Genomic DNA, 20,195 nt, shown 5'->3' with positions numbered 1-20,195 from the left:
CTTCGTCTCGTATAGTTTCATTGACTTCCGACAGGTGGCAGCGCTGTACGGAGCTGTTAAAATGGCGTCTGTAACGGATGTGCGTTGCAAACAACGGGCAGTGATCGAGTTTCTTTTGGCGGAAAACCAGGGCATCTCAGATATTCATAGGCGCTTGCAGAATGTCTACGGTGATCTGGCAGTGGACAAAAGTACGGTGAGTCGTTGGGCAAAGCGTGTGTCATCATCGCCGCAAGGTCAAGCAAGACTGTCTGATCTCCCGCGTGCGGGCCGGCCGTGCACAGCTGTGACTCCTGCAATGGCGGAGCGTGCGAACACACTCGTTCGAGATGATCGACGGATCACCATCAAACAACTCAGTGCTCAACTTGACATCTCTGTTGGTAGTGCTGTCACAATTGTTCACCAGTTAGGATATTCAAAGGTTTGTTCCCGCTGGGTCCCTCGTTGTCTAACCGAACACCATAAAGAGCAAAGGAGAACCATCTGTGCGGAATTGCTTGCTCGTCATGTGGCTGAGGGTGACAATTTCTTGTCAAAGATTGTTACAGGCGTTGAAACATGGGTTCATCACTTCGAACCTGAAACAAAACGGCAATCAATGGAGTGGCGCCACACCCACTCCCCTACCAAGAAAAAGTTTAAAGCCATACCCTCAGCCGGTAAAGTCATGGTTACAGTCTTCTGGGACGCTGAAGGGGTTATTCTGTTCGATGTCCTACCCCATGGTCAAACGATCAACTCTGAAGTGTATTGTGCTACTCTTCAGAAATTGAAGAAACGACTTCAGCGTGTTCGTAGGCACAAAAATCTGAACGAACTTTCCTTCTTCATGACAACGCAAGACCTCGCACCCGAGAGGAGCTCACAAAACTTCAGTGGACTGTTCTTCTTCATGCACCCTACAGCCCCGATCTCGCGCCGTCGGATTTCCAAATGTTTGGCCCAATGAAGGACGCAATCCGTGGGAGGCACTACGCGGATGATGAAGAAGTTATTGATGCAGTACGACGTTGGCTCCGACATCGACCAGTGGAATGGTACCGTGCAGGCATACAGGCCCTCATTTCAAGGTGGCGTAAGGCCGTAGCATTGAATGGAGATTACGTTGAAAAATAGTGTTGTGTAGCTAAAAGATTGGGGAATAACCTGGTGTATTTCAATGCTGAATAAAACAACCCCTGTTTCAGAAAAAAATGTGTTGCATTACTTATTGAACTGCCCTCGTATAAGCGTTTAATTTTTACCAATTCACATAGGAACTCTAATGCTGAAGTACAAGCAGGTAAATTTTTTAGATAGATTTGCTTCAAGATGATTTTCTCAACACAAAATTTTTAACTGTGCGAATGGAAATGACTGGAATGAATGTGAAACTTTTTGCATTCTGATGAGTAGAGTTTTTCTGTAGTTTTCAAGGCAACTTAATCAGAACTGAATCAGTTCTGAAAAACTGGAATACTGCTTGATACATTGACTAACGTATTTAACTTGACTTACAAGAAATGTCGGCACTTTAGTGAGCGCTGTTCTCGTGGCGAGGAAAACGAACTCGTGTGAGAAAGGGCAGTGGGAAAAAGGCGAATGCGTGTGAATTGAACGACTCTCGTGCCTGTTTCTCGGCAACCGCAATTAGCCTGGCATGCAACACCGCAACTACTTTTTACAAGTAGTCCAACTCTCGTTCTGTTTCCCCTTGCAACTATCAAATGCCTTTATTCGACGTATAGCCAGAGCTGACATAATCTCATCGACGACAGACGAATACATTTGCTCAGACGGACGTGAATGAGAAAAGAAATCGATTAGGAATCCATGTGACTGTCTACAGCTGTTTCCCTGACCCTAGATCATCAGGGTGTGGAGATTGAGACTAGAAGTACAGGATGGTTATAGTTAAACTTTAGGTATTTGAGAGGACCACTACGGAAAACGAGTTGTACGACTATGAAATTTTGTGAAAACATTTGAAAACACGCTGAAGAGAAATAAAGATTAAATCACTGAAAGAAACACGTTTTAATTTCATATGAGAGGGTACCAAATGCTAGTTGTGTATCATATTTACGTTCCTGGTTACAAATATTGCTCAGTGTGACAAACATCTGCATCCACGACAGCCTGGAACCGCACTACAGATACCATTTCACAATTGTTCGCAGCCCTTTTCGAACGGTGGCGTGTTCAGCTGTCGTGACACAGCTCGTGCGTCCATTGAAAATCGCACATTGCGTCCAGCATTCTTAGCCATGGCAACAGTAACTTCTTCAACAATTTGTGGCGCAATATTGTCTCCCAGGAGCAGTTCCCAAATCGCTAGTTAATTCGATCTTCCGAATCTTGTTCTTAAACCGTGGTACGCAAAGTAGACCTCTCTGTATTCCGTTAATGCGTCGATGGTAAAGAAAAGCAGCAGCATTATTGCTATTGTTTTGATAAAACTGCTTTGCCAATAAAGCCTTGCTCACCTTGTCCACACCCATGTTGACTGCCAGCATCTGTGATGCACATTGATGTCTGTGTTTCAAACGTATGTCGCCGTATCAGTAACCCACTAACTCTACTAACAAAGCAAATCTCGTAGCGCATAGCCTGAACTTCATTCCTCAAAGTGGGGTACCCGTCTACATCGGCTCAGGTAGCTAAAGTTTACCACCCTTTAGATTAGTCTATAACACGAATCTAACTTTTAAACCCGCAAGCCATCTCGTGCATTGATATGTCGCCAGAGGCCTTTTATACCACTACGTTTTATAACAATTTGCCTATCAATTGAATGTCTTTTTATTGTCTCTCTCTCTCTCTCTCTCTCTCTCTCTCTCTCTCTCTCTCTACTTTAAAATCAAAGACGATGTTTCGAGTGATAGTATCGATTTCATTATTATGATTCTTATTTGCCTTTTTTTCTTTCGCTTAGTTTCATACTGGTATTAAATGTAAGATGTCCAAAACCTTTAGGGTCAAAATTTCACGCATGTAGAAGACCCCGAGATAAAGATTTAATATTCAGAAATGAATATTTAATTTTTTGTTAATGAAAAACACTCGATATTTGTGTAATATTCTGCAGTATGTGCTGCTTATTTAATTAACCTTTATTGTCTGTTAGAACATCATCAGGTACAGAGAGAAACTGTGAATTTTGTGAGGTCAAAGATTTTAACTAGGTGTATTCAGAGAGACTCTTAATTCGTAAATTTCATGTTCCCACCCTGAGATGTAGATACAATTCTTTATTTACACAGCGGATATGGAGGGGCATGTGGTCAGCACAGCGCTCTCCCGGCCGTATGTCAGTTTATGAGACCGGAGCCGCTACTGCTCAATCAAGTAGCTCCTCAGTTTGCCTCACTTATCATACCATAATATCACTTGCATCATCGGTTTACAAAAACTGTGCTATGTAGTACGATCATTCATGTTATGACTGCAACAGATATTAACACCGTGAGCGGTTTCATACCACATAGAGCCAGCTGCACAAAAACGTTTGTCTATTCCCATAAAACCGATGCACACTTAAACAAAATATAAATTACAGAACCGTCGAAAATATACTATAAATAATCTAAATCTTAATAAATAAAGCTATATATAGTTAAGTCTGTGTCCATAGGTGCCACCGCACATCCGTGGAACGTAATAATCAGTAAAAATACTGGCCAGCCCGAGACACATCCGTTGTCTCTCCAGACTCCTTAAAGAGTAAACTGCCCACTCACAGTTGCGTACCCTGGAATTGCTATTTCTCTACCTGATTCATTCGAATTCAACGAATGGGAGTCTACTTGGTTCACTGCCATCTTGCAGGCTTCTTTCCCTCATACTACACTTAATATTAATTTAATTTTTTTATTCCCTGGGAGAATGTATCTCTTAATTACCTTTGTATCCTTTGCTGTTTCTCCTGTTAATTTAGATCCCTCATTTTTCATACGATTTCAATATTCACTAATTTGCGATCTACCCGCTACGGCGCGGTGCAGTTTCTCATGTTAGTCCGTTAAATTTTCTCCAAGGAAAGTGCGATGCTGATGATGATGATGATGATGATGTTTGGTTTGTGGGGCGCTCAACTGCGCGTTATCAACGCGCGTACAAATTCCCAACCTTTGCTCAGTCCAATATCGCCACTTCCATGAATGATGATGAAATGATGAGGACAGCACAAACACCCAGTCATCTCTAGACAGGTGAAAATCTCTGGTCCCACCGGGAATCGAAACTCGGGACCCCGTAAGGAAAGTGGGGGAGGGGAAACGGGAGCGGGGTGCTGTCTCGCTCGCCAGTTCACGGACATTTCAGCAGAAAAATGACGGAGGAAGGCGCCTGTCTGTCGCCCCTACTGTATTGCGTTTCCACCAAGCCCCGTTGATGACGTAAAGAGGTTGGACAAAAAGTATAGGAACACTAAAAACACGACATGACTAATACGGTATAGGAAAATCGTTCGCGTTTAAAACAGCTTCCAGTCGTCTCGGAATGGATAAGTGTAGGTTCTGTATGGTTTCCAAGGAAATTTCTTCCTGCAAAATAGCGGCGAGTTCAGGTAACGACGGTGACGGAGGTGGGTAGCGATCGCGCACAATTCTCTCCAATGTAGGCCACAAAGACTCAATCATACTGAGATTAGGTGACTGTGCTACACAGGGGAGTTGCGGCAATTTACCCTCGTGTTCACAAAACCAGTCCCAGACGATGTGAGCTGTGTGAACAGGGCTCTGTCTCATAACTCAGCATCACAACTATGAAACAAACATTGTATCATGGAATGGACCTGATGAGCGAAAAAGGTAGTAACGCGACCCTGCAGAGTAACCGTGGAGTCGATGGAATACCACGTTATGGCTGCCCAAATCAGCGAATCCCCGTCATGTTTCAGTCATGGGTCACAAACTTGGCCAGAATTTAGAAACAGTGTGAAATAACTCATACGACCAAATGACGTCCTTCTAATGCTTCAGCCTGCAGATTTCATGACTTCGGCACCTCGTTTTCCTGTTACAAGGATTTGAATCACTGGACAGTGGTTTCGAATTTCCAGCTCGCACTGCAATTTCGTCTTATGAACCACACTTTGTGTTGTTTTGGTTCGCGAGTGCGACATTCAGTTGTGCAGGGACTTTGGCAGCCGTCGTCCTCTTAATTTTTCGTCCCAGTTCTCTTGAATGATCGAGATAACTGAACACACACTATCAAGCGTGTTGTGACTAAGAGGATGATGTTCCCCGCTTTCCCTGCATGCGGCATTAATCTTCGCCAAGTTGTCTCTTGAGGCACCAAACACTTCGGCTAACTTAGTTACGGAATCATCCACCATACGAGCACCAACAGTTTGCTCAAGTTTTAATTCACATAGCTCGCACATAACGCAATCGCAACTACACAGAACGCTGTTCTGACCACATCTAACACTCGAAACGTGTTGACGACACTGAACAATTCCCGTTCATCGTCAAATACAACACCGTAACCTGCAGGCTTGGTTTGTTCAAGCATGCATTTCTCACAGCGTTCTACATCTACATCTACGTCTACTTCCATACTCCGCAAGCCACCTGACGGTGTGTGGCGGAGGGTACCTTGAGTACCTCTATCGGTTCTCCCTTCTATTCCAGTCTCGTATTGTTCGTGGAAAGAAAGATTGTCGGTATGCCTCTGTGTGGGCTCTAATCTCTCTGATTTTATCCTCATGGTCTCTTCGCGAGATATACATAGCAGGGAGCAATATACTGCTTGACTCTTCGGTGAAGGTATGTTCTCGAAACTTCAACAAACGCCCGTACCGAGCTACTGAGCGTCTCTCCTGCAGAGTCTTCCACTGGAGTTTATCTATCATCTCCGTAACGCTTTCGCGATTACTAAATGATCCTGTAACGAAGCGCGCTGCTCTCCGTTGAATCTTCTCACTCTCTCTTCTGTCAACCCTATCTGGTGCGGATCCCACACTGGTGAGCAATGTTCAAGCAGTGGGCGAACAAGTGTACTCTAACCTACTTCCTCCGTTTTGGGATTGCATTTCCTTAGGATTCTTCCAATGAATCTGTCTGGCATCTGCTTTACCGACGATCAACTTTATATGATCATTCCATTTTAAATCACTCCTAATGCCTACTCCCAGATAATTTATGGAATTAACTGCTTCCAGTTGCTGACCTGCTATATTGTAGCTAAATGATAAAGGATCTTTCTTTCTATGTATTCGCAGCACATTACACTTGTCTACATCGAGATTTAATTTCCATTCCTCCTGCATTTCAGTACAAATTTTCCATTGTTACAACCTCTCGATATACTACAGCATCATCCGCAAAAAGCCTCAATGAACTTCCGATGTTACCCACAAGGTCATTTATGTATATTGTAAATAGCAACTGTCCTACGACACTCCCCTGCGGCACACCTGAAATCACTCTTACTTCGGAATACTTCTCTCCATTGAGAATGACATGCTGCATTCTGTGTTCCCACATTTTTCCTAACTCCTTTACCTCTCTTAAAACCTCTGCTGTATGTCACCTTACTAAGCGTAAAACAAAATGGGAAGCACGCAGGGGAAGTAGAAGGAAGCAGAAATAGTAGTAAATTACAGGTAGTAGGGCACAACGTAATAAATGGGAAGAAGTAGTAGTAGTAGTAGTAGTAGTAGTAGTAGTAGTAGTAGTAGTAGTACAAGAAGAAGGAGGCAAGGACTGGAAGGCACTAAAATGGAAAGGCGGCAGGGACATTGTTTTAGAGCGGAATAATTTTATTGTACATGTTTAAATTTTTTAAAAATTCTACCAGGCGATCTCAGAACAGAGGAGGTTACTGCTGGGCCTGTGTTCCAATCGGAATGTCATCAACGCAAACCGCCAACGTACCAGGCGTAAGCACTTGAGGCGAGCGTTGCCACACGACCTCAGAGCGAGGCAGACAGAAACGCAAATGTTGCTATGCTACATAACAATGCACTGTGAGGAAATGCTACGTAACGTCACCTCTCGAGCGGCACTGCAAAATCAAACGTAGATAGAAAAAAACGATTTTGATGACCGACAATTACTGAATTATCACAGCGAGGCAAGGAGCGCAGAATGTTCCTGTAAACGAGGGCAAACGCGCCTATACACCCATAGCCATTGCCTCATAGGTGTGGGCTCGGCCCGTTTTATAGAGAGGCTTTTGGAGCTAAAGAACACATTCTGTCGTGCTGTCATTCTGCCCGTGTCCACCAGGACCAGTGAGAATGACAGTCTATTGAGTTTCAGTGAAACCACGACAAACTTATTAATGATGGCGAGCTTGCTACTTGCTTGCTGACTTCAGCTCCAAGATGCAGCCAATCTGATGCGTACCACAGCTGTGGTCTGCTCTTGTTGCATACCTGGTCATTCGCGGATAGGGAGAGGCAGGCGTGGCCAGCCTTCCTACACTACGGGTCATCGTGGATGATCTACAAGGTGCCATTTTCGCACCGACCAGGTGTGGTGCGTCCGCACAGCCTCCTGGCTGACGCCTGAGTATCTGTTGCCGACTTGTTCGATCCATGGTGGAGAACCAGGAGCTCGTCTTCACAACAATCAGCATCCTAGAACACAGTCGTCAGGCTCCACCTGAGGGCACAATAGGCTGTCTTCGAGAGTGCTGAGGTGGGAGCCATACTAAAGTGCGCGTCATATATCTTGGCGGCCGAGTTTAGGTTCGTTCTGCGCATCTGACGTCACAAAACACAGTCAGCCAATGAACAGAGAACGACGTTGCCAGATCTCGACAGCAGTGCAGAGCACGGACGAGTGTCTTCAGTTTTAGAAACGTTCAGTCATAAATAAAGTAATAGAACAAAAGCAATGTCTTGATAGCAGACTTTCTTTTACAGAAAGTTTGGAAAAAGCATTCTTTATACCAATTGCTTCACATTATATTAATTAATTAAACCAAACAAGCAATAAGACTCCTAATTCAGGCGATAGCAAGGAAAGATGTTTGTTTCGATCTCACGAACTGCTTTTTCGCAATAAAGAACAGTGGTAATTGTTTATTTCCTATTGTACTTCTACGAAGCGTGAGTAATTCATAGTCATACCAACAGTGTTTATAAGTAGTTGCATGAGGTGTTAGAGTCCTTATAGAGTTACACTGTTCAATGAGCTGAGGTAGCGGAACGGTTAAGGTGTTGGGCTGCCAAGTGAAAGGTTATGAGTACAAACCTTGTGCGGTGCTTAATATTTTCTTTATTTAAAAACAATATTGGAGTGCCTTACTTCACGAATTTTATTTGTTTGAATGAAATTTCTAGTGCTTTGCCTCTTCATTAACTTTTTCGCTGCTGCAGACACGTGCTCCCCGCATTCCGCGCTGTGCGCGATTTTGTCATCACTGCACTTCTCGCCTGTGCAGACACATGGTGTTCCCACTGCTTTGACACACTTATCATTCGATTTCACAAAAACTATTTGGCCAAAAAATTTGATTTTTACACGTCTTCTTGCCTGATACCTTCCCCCCATAAATGACTTAATTTTGTTTTGATGTGCAGCATTAAATGTAGTAAACCATTGCACGAAATTTTGAAGAGTTTGCAGAGGTAAAAGTCCATAGCGTATACTTTCCGTATGGTCGATTTTAGTTGCCACAATGCTGAGAATGAAATGTGGACAAGATACCTAAATTTCATATAATATTTACTGTATAACAATATCTCATTTAATTTAAGAACCACATAGGTGTCGTATGTAATATTGAGAAATATTCCGTCTTTCGCGACTGTAATAAAAGTTTTATATACACACGGCGCGTTTGGCTTTATTTTAACGCACTTCCATCGGTGAAAGGTATGGCACATACACAATGGTATTCATGTTCTATTTCTTGTTTTTGTTCCACAGTCGCAGTTTTACCAATGGTATTGAAATATATCCCTCTTCTGCAACTGTAATAAGCGACTTATTTAGACCAGACGCGTTTCTCTCTTTTGAAGCATCATAGGAGGACTGTATTTTGTGTCCTCCATTGCCAAGTAACCTTTCGTAGTTTTGTGCTGCGGTAGCACAATATTCAACGTTTGTGTTGGCTCATCAGTGTTTTAGCAAATAAATGCTGTTTGTGTGTGCCACACACAAAATTATATTTGACATAGCTCTGAGCACTTCACTGACAAACGGTATATTCAAGTCCTAATGCTTTTGTAAGTCCACAGTTTTGTTTAATGTATTTTGTCTACTTCCTTTTGATTGATTGAAGTGCTTTAAAATAAAGCCAAACGTGCCCAGTGTAAGTTAAACTTTTGTTACAGTCGCGAAAGGTGGAATATTTCTCAATATTACATACGACATTTATGTGGTACTTAAATTAAATGAAATGTATAGGTATCTTGTCCACATTTCATTCTCAACATTGCGGCAACTAAAATCGACCATACGGAAAGTATACTCTATGGACTTTTACCTCTGCAAACTCTTCAAAATTTCGTGCAAAGGTTTACTATATTTAATGCTGCATAATAACTGCGTTGAACATCGAAACAAAATTAAGTCATTTATGGGGGGAAGGTATCAGTCAAGAAGATAGGTAAAAATCTAATTTTTGAGCCAAATAGTTTTTGTGGAATCGAATGATAAAGAGTGTCAAAGCAGTCGGAACACAATGTGTCTGCACAGGCGAGCAGAGCAGAGACAAAATCGCCCACAGCGCGGAATGCAGGGAGCACGTCTTTGTAGCAGCGAAAGGGTTAATGCGGCCGTGGTGGCTTTACTTCACGAACTGCGCGCTCCCCCCTACACGTAAGCTTGCAACTATGCTATACTATGGCGCTGCTCCTATTGGCGCGTGCGTCGTGTGCAACTGGCAACGCAGCAATCTCCAGCGTCTGGGCGGGCACGCGCGAGCCGCCAAGATAAAAGAATTGAACTTTTTTTTTATAGTCACCGCGGAACATCTGTGTGGGCAGTGCCTTCCTCACCCCGCCACTGTCGCCATCACAGCCAGCAGTGGCGACGTCATGGTTCACTGACTGAGCGTCAGATCTGCTTTGCTGCACTTGCGCTTACATCAAGCAGCCGGCCAGCTCTGAAGACACTTAAATCTTTGTACACATAAATAAATATTATTTACAGATACTACCGTATCACTGAAGCCTCCGGGAGTGCGCTGGACCACTCACCAGCTCGAGCTACCGATCACGACGTGAGCACGGCACACAGGTCGCAACAGTACCTAAGGGATTGAAATCTGAGGATATGGACGTTGCAGATGCGTATCCTAAGGGCTTGAAATCTGAGGATATGGACGTTGCAAATGCGTATTGCCTCTTAGGAACTGAGCATTCAGAAAGGATCATTCGAGAAACTACTTGACAGATCTTTAAACATGGCTAAAGATGAAGTATTGCGTGTAAACTCTCTAAGAAACGAATAGAAACAGCAAATGAGGTTGACAATGCCCTTAACTATGCTTAGAATGACACTTTACTGACTCAATGATGGCAACATTTATTTGTGACTAAATACCTAGATTCAAGTAAAAAAAATAAGTTACAGACACATTCCTACCACAAGTGATAAATATCTAAAAAATGTAACGCGAAAATTATAGTGACATCTCCTCACGACATTTACCTTCTGTATCCAGCTCAGCTGATGTTAAGAACTTCATTTAAAGTACAATTACCGAAACTGTCAAGCAGAGCTGATGTCGAGTTAGCCTGCTACAAGCAAAAACGCCCTGATGTAAGAGTATGTAACAAAACCTGTGGCTGTTACAAAAACTGAGCATTCTTTTTCCAAGCTAAAAACTCAATTAAGTAAGACAAGAACTTTGACCTCTAGGCACGTACATTTTATTAGCAATTGACACTTTTACCAACATCTTCGTACTTCTCCTTTGAAGGTATCTTTTCGCTCCTGTTTTTGTCTTGGTGTATTGTATCAGGTACCATTTTACTTTTCGTGACATTGTTCTGTGTTGTAATCAATTAATTTTAGTGTTTTTATTTTGAGTGTAAGATGATTATCTTAGTAATTAAATATAGATTCTTATAATAAACACTTTGGTACTGGACTGAATTACTGTGTACTTTGGGTAGTGGGCAGGATTTGTTATCTGCAATGATGTGATGCCGAATTGGTGCTTCATGTATTTATAAATCAGGGAAAAACTCTTAATATTAAATTTTACTTTACTAAAGTATTAAAAGTAAAGTGCAGTGTTTCTATCTTTTCGTTTTTTTTTAAAGTCCAGTTAGAGGAAAACATTCAGAATAATGGTGTAGTATAGTGCTTCTCTCTCTCTCTCTCTCTCTCTCTCTCTCTCTCTCTCTCTCTCTCTGTGTGTGTGTGTGTGTGTGTGTGTGTGTGTGTGTGTGTGTGTGTGTGTGTGTGTGTGGTTTGGATGACGGGGGGAACGCTGGCTGACTATAAGAAACAATATCCAATGTGTTACGGAAGTCCTGTTGAATAGTTTGGGGCAGGCTTGCGGTGTCCGTACGGGGCCTTACATTATTGATTAATTATTCAAGCAGTATTTAACTAGAAGCTGGAAACGGTGTGTGTGACTTTGAACCGAAATTCACTTGTTTGTGTTCGGTATCTTTAGATTTCAATATGTGTGCAAGTACACTAACAATGTACTATATTGCTTCCATGTTAACATCGTTTTGTGCTTATGATTATGTACGCAGGACATCCACTTTGAAGTGTCAGGACTCGCGCTCGGTAAGCAACAACTCACTCCTCGATAGACGAGGAACAATAAAACATTTATTGTAAACAACACCCTACAACTCTGTGAGTTGTTAATAATTTAGTCACTAGAAAAAGTCACTACGACCCTTGTTGGCACGGTGGACTGTCTATTGTCTATTTGTAAGTAGTCTTCAAAAAATTTATATTAGTTGTCCGTAACTAAAGTTCAATGAATGTCACACGGGCAAAATCTGTGTCCTGATGAGGGCCACTGTTTTGCGGTGACTGTTCAACAGTACTAACACAATGCAAAGTCAGCGAATACCACAGTCTTGGCACCGGAGCTGCATGAGGCAAGTATTTCTTTGCAGTGGACAGCTGGCAGCTCCATGTTGGTTCTGTAAGACCTCCAGGTTGGTACCTTGGCTTCGACTGCTGGGAACTGGCCATGTTCAAAGGTGTGTGAATTCCGAAGTGACCAAACTGCTGAGGTCATCGGTCCCTAGACTTATACACCACTTCAACTACCTTACGCTAAGGACAACACACAGACCCATGCCCGAGGGAGGACTCGAACCTCCGGTGGGAGCGGACGCGGAGTCTGTGACATGGCGCCATAAACTGCGCGGCGACTGGCCGTGAAATACGTTAAATGCAGTGCTCATGGAAAACTGTGTAGCGGTCAGTTACTGAACATGTGATGAGGGAAAAAAATGGTTCAAATGGTTCTGAGCATTATGAGACTCAACATCTGAGGTCATCAGTCCCCTAGAAGTTTTAACTACTTAAACCTAACTAACCTAAGGACATCACACACACCCATGCCCGAGGCAGGATTCGAACCTGCGACCGTAGCAGCAGCGCAGTTCCGGACTGATGCACCTAGAACCCCTCGGCCACAACGGCCGGCTGTAATGAGGCGGAAGCGAACAAATCCGCACTGGTTGTGCCTCTTAGGGGCGATGTGGCTGCCTGCTATCAGCGAAGTGAGCTCCTCTGGTCGCTACGGCTGTGTACAGAGTTGTCCTTGACAATACAATGCTGTTGCTGGTGACCTCTGGAACTATTACTACACTACTGGCCATTAAAATTGCTACACCACGAAGATGACGTGCTACAGACGCGAAATTTAACCGACAGGAAGAAGATGCTGTGATATGCAAATGATTAGCTTTTCAGACATTCACACAAGGTTGGCGCCGGTGGCGACACCTACAACGTGCTGACATGAGGAAAGTTTCCAACCGATTTCTCATACACAAACAGCAGTTGACCGGCGTTGCCTGGTGAAACGTTGTTATGATGCCTCGTGTAAGGAGGAGAAATGCGTACCATCACGTTTCCGACTTTGATAAAGGTCGGATTGTAGCCTATCGGCGTTGCGGTTTATCGTATCGCGACATTGCTGCTCGCGTTGGTAGAGATCCAATGACTGTTAGTAGAATATGGAATCGGTGGGTTCAGGAGGGTAATGCGGAACGCCGTACTGGATCCCAACGGCCTCGTATCACTAGCAGTCGAGATGACAGATATCTTATCCGCATAGCTGTAACGGATCGTGCAGTCACGTCTCCATCCCTGAGTCAACAGATGGGGACGTTTGCAAGACGACAACCATCTGCACGAACAGTTCGACGAAGTTTGCAGCAGCATGGACTATTAGCTCGGAGACCGTGGCTGTGGTTACCCTTCACGCTGTATCACAGACAGGAACGCCTGCGATGACGACGAACCTGGGTGCACGAATGGCTAAACATCATTTTCTTCGGATGAATCCAGGTTCTGTTTACAGCATCATGATGGTCGCATTCGTGTTTGGTGACATCGCGGTGAACGCACGTTCGAAGCGTGTATTCGTCACCGCCATACTGGCGTATCACCCGGCGTGATGGTATCGGGTGCCATTGGTTACACGTCTCTGTCACCTCTTGTTCGCATTGACGGCGCTTTGAACAGTGGCCGTTACATTTCAGATTCGTTACGACCCGTGGCTCTATCCTGCATTCGATCCCTGTGAAACCCTACATTTCAGCAGGATAATGTACGACCGCATGTTGCAGGTCCTGTACGGGCCTTTCTGGGTACAGAAAATGTTCGACTGTTGCCCTGGCCAGCACATTCTCCAGATCTCTCACCATTTGCAAACGTCTGGTCAATGGTGGCCGAGCAACTGGCTCGTCACAATATGCCAGTCACTACTCTTGAAGGACTGTGGTATCGTGTTGAAGCTGCATGGGCAGCTGTACCTGTACACGGCATCCAAGCTCTGTTTGACTCAATGCCTAGGCGTATCAAGGCCGTTATTAGGGCTAGAGGTGGTTGTTCTGGGTACTGATTTCTCAGGATCTATGTACCCAAATTGTGTGAAAATGTAATCACATGTCAGTTGTATATAATATATTTGTCCAATGAATACCCGTTTATCATCTGCATTTCTTCTTGGTGTAGCAACTTTAATGGCCAGTAGTGTATTTTAGTTCTCGCTGCCGTTCCTCCTATGAGCTCGTGTATCGGCTACCCGCAGTGTTCTCGTGTCAAGCTGATGTGCTATGTCGTGGCACATAGCCTAATTCCCAGTATTTGAACCCAATATAGGTTGATTCACACTTGCCGGAAGATCAACGTCACGTTTTTGAACGTCGATTGTCAGAGGAATTCCTAAACATTGACACTATACGGCAAGTCATCGTCGAAAGAACGCCGTGACGTTACAGCTCATTCAAAAAATATTCAGCAGAAGCGCTATTTCGTAGTTCATAATAGATCGTCATAAAATGCCGAACTTCGCTTTAAAGCAGTTTGCAATGATTGCTGTTGCACTTCATGATGAGGAATAAAGAGCAAAAAGAGTCTGGGTTAGGAAAATGTTAAAAAATCTAAACTGTGAAGGTGAGTTCCACACTGTTTACAGGCGCTGGAAGAAGAGGAGTCATCGTTTTATAAATATATAATAATGTCTAGACAAACGTTCTTTTTTACCTGTGAAGCACAATACAAATAAAAATTAGGAAGAGAAATAAAGATTTAGACGTCCAATATCACCTTGACAGAAGCTGATGGTTTGCCTACGGTATGTCTAGATGGGCCGTTTTAATGGTCTCGAACTATGTTCCATATATTTCTGCTACTTGCTGTTCGTCATTAATTTATTACCAATCTTATTTTAAACTTCTGCATGCCGCATCAACTTTACTCCCTATTCTCCTTTTCGCTGTTCCACTGGAAAATTCGTGAGCCCAGCTCACTGAACAATAAAGGTATCGTTTATTTTGCAGTGTATTCCTTCACTGTATAAAGCAAAATACTTTAACTTAGTATTGTCTTCTAGTATATATTAAGTCCTCTACGCGATAGCAGTCAGTGGGGAATACTTTAGTATTAGATCACACTGCGTACTTAATGTAACAGTTGCTCGCTAAGTAGGCTACACTGTGGCCCGTGGAAACATTTTTTACGAGAAATCTTGACGTGACGCTGACGTCAACTGACGTGTCGATGACGTTCCGTTGTCGGTGTGTGTGAATGGCACCATTTGAACTACAGAGGAGAATCTCTTGACGTGACGCAGGTGACGTTGACGTTTTGTCAAGTGTGAATCCACCTTAATACAAACTGTCTGGCATGGGTTGCAAGGATATGTGTTACTCCAGTGATTACAAAGTCACGTCAGATTTAAAAAGAATTTATCAGTATGAGTCCACTTATCAGTACGACGTGGCACCCCCTCTGGCCTGGATGCACGCACTAATTCGATTGGGAAGCGTACTGTAAACCCGTTGTATCGTCTCCTGATGCAAGCTAATCCAGACGTTGTAACTGGTCCTTGATGTCCTAGATACTGCACTGGGACATCCTAGGTAGCCCCACACCTGCGGTATACGGGACAGATCTGGGGACATTGTTGTCCACAAGAGTGCCTCAACATCACACAGGCAGTTCATAGACACACGTGCCTTGTGTGGATGAGCGTTCTCCTGAAATTTTACCACAATATTGTCACACTAAAGGTAACACGTAAGGACGCAGGATGCCTGTGATGTACCGTTGTGCCTGGCTCGCTACTAATCATGTCCTGAAATCATTTTCGATGCCTCCCCACACCATGACGCCAGTTGTAACACCGCTGTCTCTCTCAAATAAAAAAAATAAATAATAAAAAAAAACCTGGAAGAATGAGACCTCTCACGAGGTCTGCGCCATCCTCTCCGACGATCGTCATCCAGAGTAGAGAAGAACCCTGATTCATCGCCCAACACAATGTGACGCTAATGATTCGCGTCCTGGTGACGGCATCACTTCAAACGCAGCAGTTTGTCTTGCGCTGTTAATGGCTGCCTAAGCAGGGAATGGTAATTCCTTAGGCTGACTGCTGGTAGTCTGACAAATGGTGCAGGGTGACACACAGTATTTCAGGGAGTTCACTATTTGTTACGTTTCTCTTGGTGCACAATATGGCAATAGTCTCTTGGGGTGGTCCAGTGTGGTCTATCAGAACCTTTACAACGAGAACGCCCGCTCTGGCGTTCTCATATAGTCCACCATTGTGCCGCTGCCGCATGAAAATGTCCTACAAATCTGGGCGTTGCACAATTCGACCGGCTAGCTAAATGGAGACACAAAATGAGACCCCTTTCAAAGTCTGTCAGGTGCTGATAACGCTGTCCTAGACGAGTACGCGGCTTCTCCATATCCTGTACAGTGATCACAATATATGAAGCCGTTCACTTCCGATATATGCTCTATCAACCCTGGTAACGACGCTAAACACGAACAAAGCTATTGCACTCTGGTGGCGGTTCTGCCTGTCACAGAGGACATTGCAACTCTAATGACTTAAGAGTTCATGCCCGACGATGGTGTGTAGTTATATTGACATCCGACCGGGTGCTTTTTCTTCTTTTTGTCAGGTAGTGTAGTTTCTCTTACAAATATGTACAGACTGACCAGAAAGTCCGGGATACTACATATATACACTCCTGGAAATGGAAAAAAGAACACATTGACACCGGTGTGTCAGACCCACCATACTTGCTCCGGACACTGCGAGACGGCTGTACAAGCAATGATCACACGCACGGCACAGCGGACACACCAGGAACCGCGGTGTTGGCCGTCGAATGGCGCTAGCTGCGCAGCATTTGTGCACCGCCGCCGTCAGTGTCAGCCAGTTTGCCGTGGCATACGGAGCTCCATCGCAGTCTTTAACACTGGTAGCATGCCGCGACAGCGTGGACGTGAACCGTATGTGCAGTTGACGGACTTTGAGCGAGGGCGTATAGTGGGCATGCGGGAGGCCGGGTGGACGTACCGCCGAATTGCTCAACACGTGGGGCGTGAGGTCTCCACAGTACATCGATGTTGTCGCCAGTGGTCGGCGGAAGGTGCACGTGCCCGTCGACCTGGGACCGGACCGCAGCGACGCACGGATGCACGCCAAGACCGTAGGATCCTACGCAGTGCCGTAGGGGACCGCACCGCCACTTCCCAGCAAATTAGGGACACTGTTGCTCCTGGGGTATCGGCGAGGACCCTTCGCAACCGTCTCCATGAAGCTGGGCTACGGTCCCGCACACCGTTAGGCCGTCTTCCGCTCACGCCCCAACATCGTGCAGCCCGCCTCCAGTGGTGTCGCGACAGGCGTGAATGGAGGGACGAATGGAGACGTGTCGTCTTCAGCGATGAGAGTCGCTTCTGCCTTGGTGCCAATGATGGTCGTATGCGTGTTTGGCGCCGTGCAGGTGAGCGCCACAATCAGGACTGCATACGACCGAGGCACACAGGGCCAACACCCGGCATCATGGTGTGGGGAGCGATCTCCTATACTGGCCGTACACCACTGGTGATCGTCGAGGGGACACTGAATAGTGCACGGTACATCCAAACCGTCATCGAACCCATCGTTCTACCATTCCTAGACCGGCAAGGGAACTTGCTGTTCCAACAGGACAATGCACGTCCGCATGTATCCCGTGCCACCCAACGTGCCCTAGAAGCTGTAAGTCAACTACCCTGGCCAGCAAGATCTCCGGATCTGTCCCCCATTGAGCATGTTTGGGACTGGATGAAGCGTCGTCTCACGCGGTCTGCACGTCCAGCACGAACGCTGGTCCAACTGAGGCGCCAGGTGGAAATGGCATGGCAAGCCGTTCCACAGGACTACATCCAGCATCTCTACGATCGTCTCCATGGGAGAATAGCAGCCTGCATTGCTGCGAAAGGTGGATATACACTGTACTAGTGCCGACATTGTGCATGCTCTGTTGCCTGTGTCTATGTGCCTGTGGTTCTGTCAGTGTGATCATGTGATGTATCTGACCCCAGGAATGTGTCAATAAAGTTTCCCCTTCCTGGGACAATGAATTCACGGTGTTCTTATTTCAATTTCCAGGAGTGTAGTTTAACGGTTACCTTTTGGGTATTCTGTGTGCAATAATACAGACTGTAGTCCAGAGTGTAGTGTTAGAATGAGCGGTTGGTCTGACTGTGCACTGGCTGTTTCAGGCCTGACGGCGGCAGACACGGTGTCTGGCGCGCTGGTGGTGCGCCGCCCGGAGTCGAAGGAGTCGCTGCGGCCGCTGTACGACCGCGACGAGCGCGAACACCTGGTGCTGGTGTCGCAGCTCGCCGAGGCGCCCGCCACGCTGCTGCCGCCCGGCGCAGACGCCGCCGGCCGCGCGCTGCTCATCAACGGCCGCCAGCAGGTAACCGGCGCCGAGCTGACACGAGGCATGCCGTACCTCCTAATATCGCTTCGGACCTCCTCTTGCCCGGCTTAGTGCGGCAACTCCACGTGGTATGGATTGGACAAGTCCTTGGAAGTCCTCTGCAGAAATACTGAGCCAGTCGGTCTCTGTTGTTGTTGTTGTTTTCAGTCCTGAGACTGGTTTTATGCAGCTCTCCATGCTACTCTATCCTGTACAAGCTTCTTCATCTCCCAGTACTTACTGCAACCTACATCCTTCTGAATCTGCTTAGTGTATTCATCTCTTGGTCTCCCTCTACGATTTTTACCCTCCACGCTGCCCTCCAATGCTAAATTTGCGATCCCTTGATGCCTCAGAACATGTCCTACCAACCGGTCCCTTCTTTTCATCAAGTGGTGCCACAAACTCCTCCCCAATCCTATTCAATACCTCCTCATTAGTTATGTGATCTTCCCATCTAATCTTCAGCATTCTTCTGTAGCACCACATTTCGAAAGCTTCTATTCTCTTCTTGTCCAAACTGTTAATCGTCCATGTTTCACTTCCATACGTGGCTACACTCCATACAAATACTTTCAGAAACGACTTCCTGACACTTAAATCTATACTCGATGTTAACAAATTTCTCTTCTTCAGAAACACTTTCCTTGCCATTGCCAGCCTACATTTTATATCCTCTCTACTTCGACCATCATCAGTTATTTTGCTCCCCAAACAGCAAAACTCCTTTACTACTTTAAGTGTCTCATTTCCTAATCTAATTCCCTCAGCATCACCGGACTTAATTCGACTACATTCCATTATCCTCGTTTTGCTTTTGTTGATGTTCATCTTATATCCTTCTTTCAAGACACTGTCCATTCCGTTCAACTGTTCTTCCAGGTGCTTTGCTGTATCTGACAGAATTACAATGTCATCGGCGAACCTCAAAGTTTTTATTTATTCTCCATGGATTTTAATACCTACTCCGAATTTTTCTTTTGTTTCCTTTACTGCTTGCTCAATATACAGATTGAATAACGTCGGGGAGAGGCTACAACCCTGTCTCACTTCCTTCCAAACCACTGCTTCCCTTTCATGCCCCTCGACTCTTATAGCTGCCATTTGGTTTCTGTAAAAATTGTAAATAGCCTTTCGCTCCCTGTATTTGACCCCTGCCACCTTCAGAATTTGAAAGAGAGTATTCCAGTCAACATTGTCAAAAGCTTTCTCTAAGTCTACAAATGCTAGAAACGTAGGCTTGTCTTTCTTAATCTATTTTCTAAGATAAGTCGTAAGGTCAGTATTGCCTCACGTGTTCCAACATTTCTACGGAATCCAAACTGATCCTCCCCGAGGTCCGCTTCTACCAGTTTTTCCATTCGTCTGTAAAGAATTCGCGTTAGTATTTTGCAGCTGTGACTTGTTAAACTGATAGTTCGGTAATTTTCACATCTGTCAACACCTGCTTTCTTTGGGATTGGAATTATTATATTCTTCTTTAAGTGTGAGGGTGTTTCGCCAATCTCATAAATCTTGCTCACCAGATAGTAGAGTTTTGCCAGGACTGGCTCTCCCAAGGCTGTCAGTAGTTCTAATGGAATATTGTCTACTGCCGGGGCCTGTAGCCTCTCTCTGTAGCCGTCCGTAATTGTGAAAATGTTGCCGGTGCAGAATTTTGCACTCGCACTGAGCTCTCGATTATGTCCCACGAATGTTCGATGGGATTCATGTCTGGCGAACACGGTGTCCAAACCATTCGCTCGAACTGTCCAAAACGTTCTCAAACCAATCGCGAACAATTGTGGCTCGTTCTCATTGCGTACTGTCATGCACAAAAATTCCATCTTTG

The 20,195-nt window shown here is 45.0% G+C and overlaps 1 protein-coding gene across 1 annotated transcript in view; it reads left to right on the top strand.

The window, feature by feature from the left end:
• The window catches only part of LOC126474883 (uncharacterized), a 409,432-nt gene that overhangs the window by 265,166 nt on the left and 124,071 nt on the right, over positions 1 to 20,195 (top strand). Inside the window, exon 5 of the mRNA XM_050102374.1 lies at positions 18,162 to 18,361. Within this exon, the coding sequence (XP_049958331.1) occupies positions 18,162 to 18,361 (200 nt within the window). The remainder of the gene's footprint in view (positions 1 to 18,161; positions 18,362 to 20,195) is intronic.

The sequence above is a fragment of the Schistocerca serialis genome, chromosome 4 (genome assembly GCF_023864345.2).
Source record: "Schistocerca serialis cubense isolate TAMUIC-IGC-003099 chromosome 4, iqSchSeri2.2, whole genome shotgun sequence".
Taxonomy (NCBI): domain Eukaryota; kingdom Metazoa; phylum Arthropoda; class Insecta; order Orthoptera; family Acrididae; genus Schistocerca; species Schistocerca serialis.
Note: the sequence above shows the minus strand (reverse complement) of the source record. Positions and strands in the feature narration are given on the sequence as shown.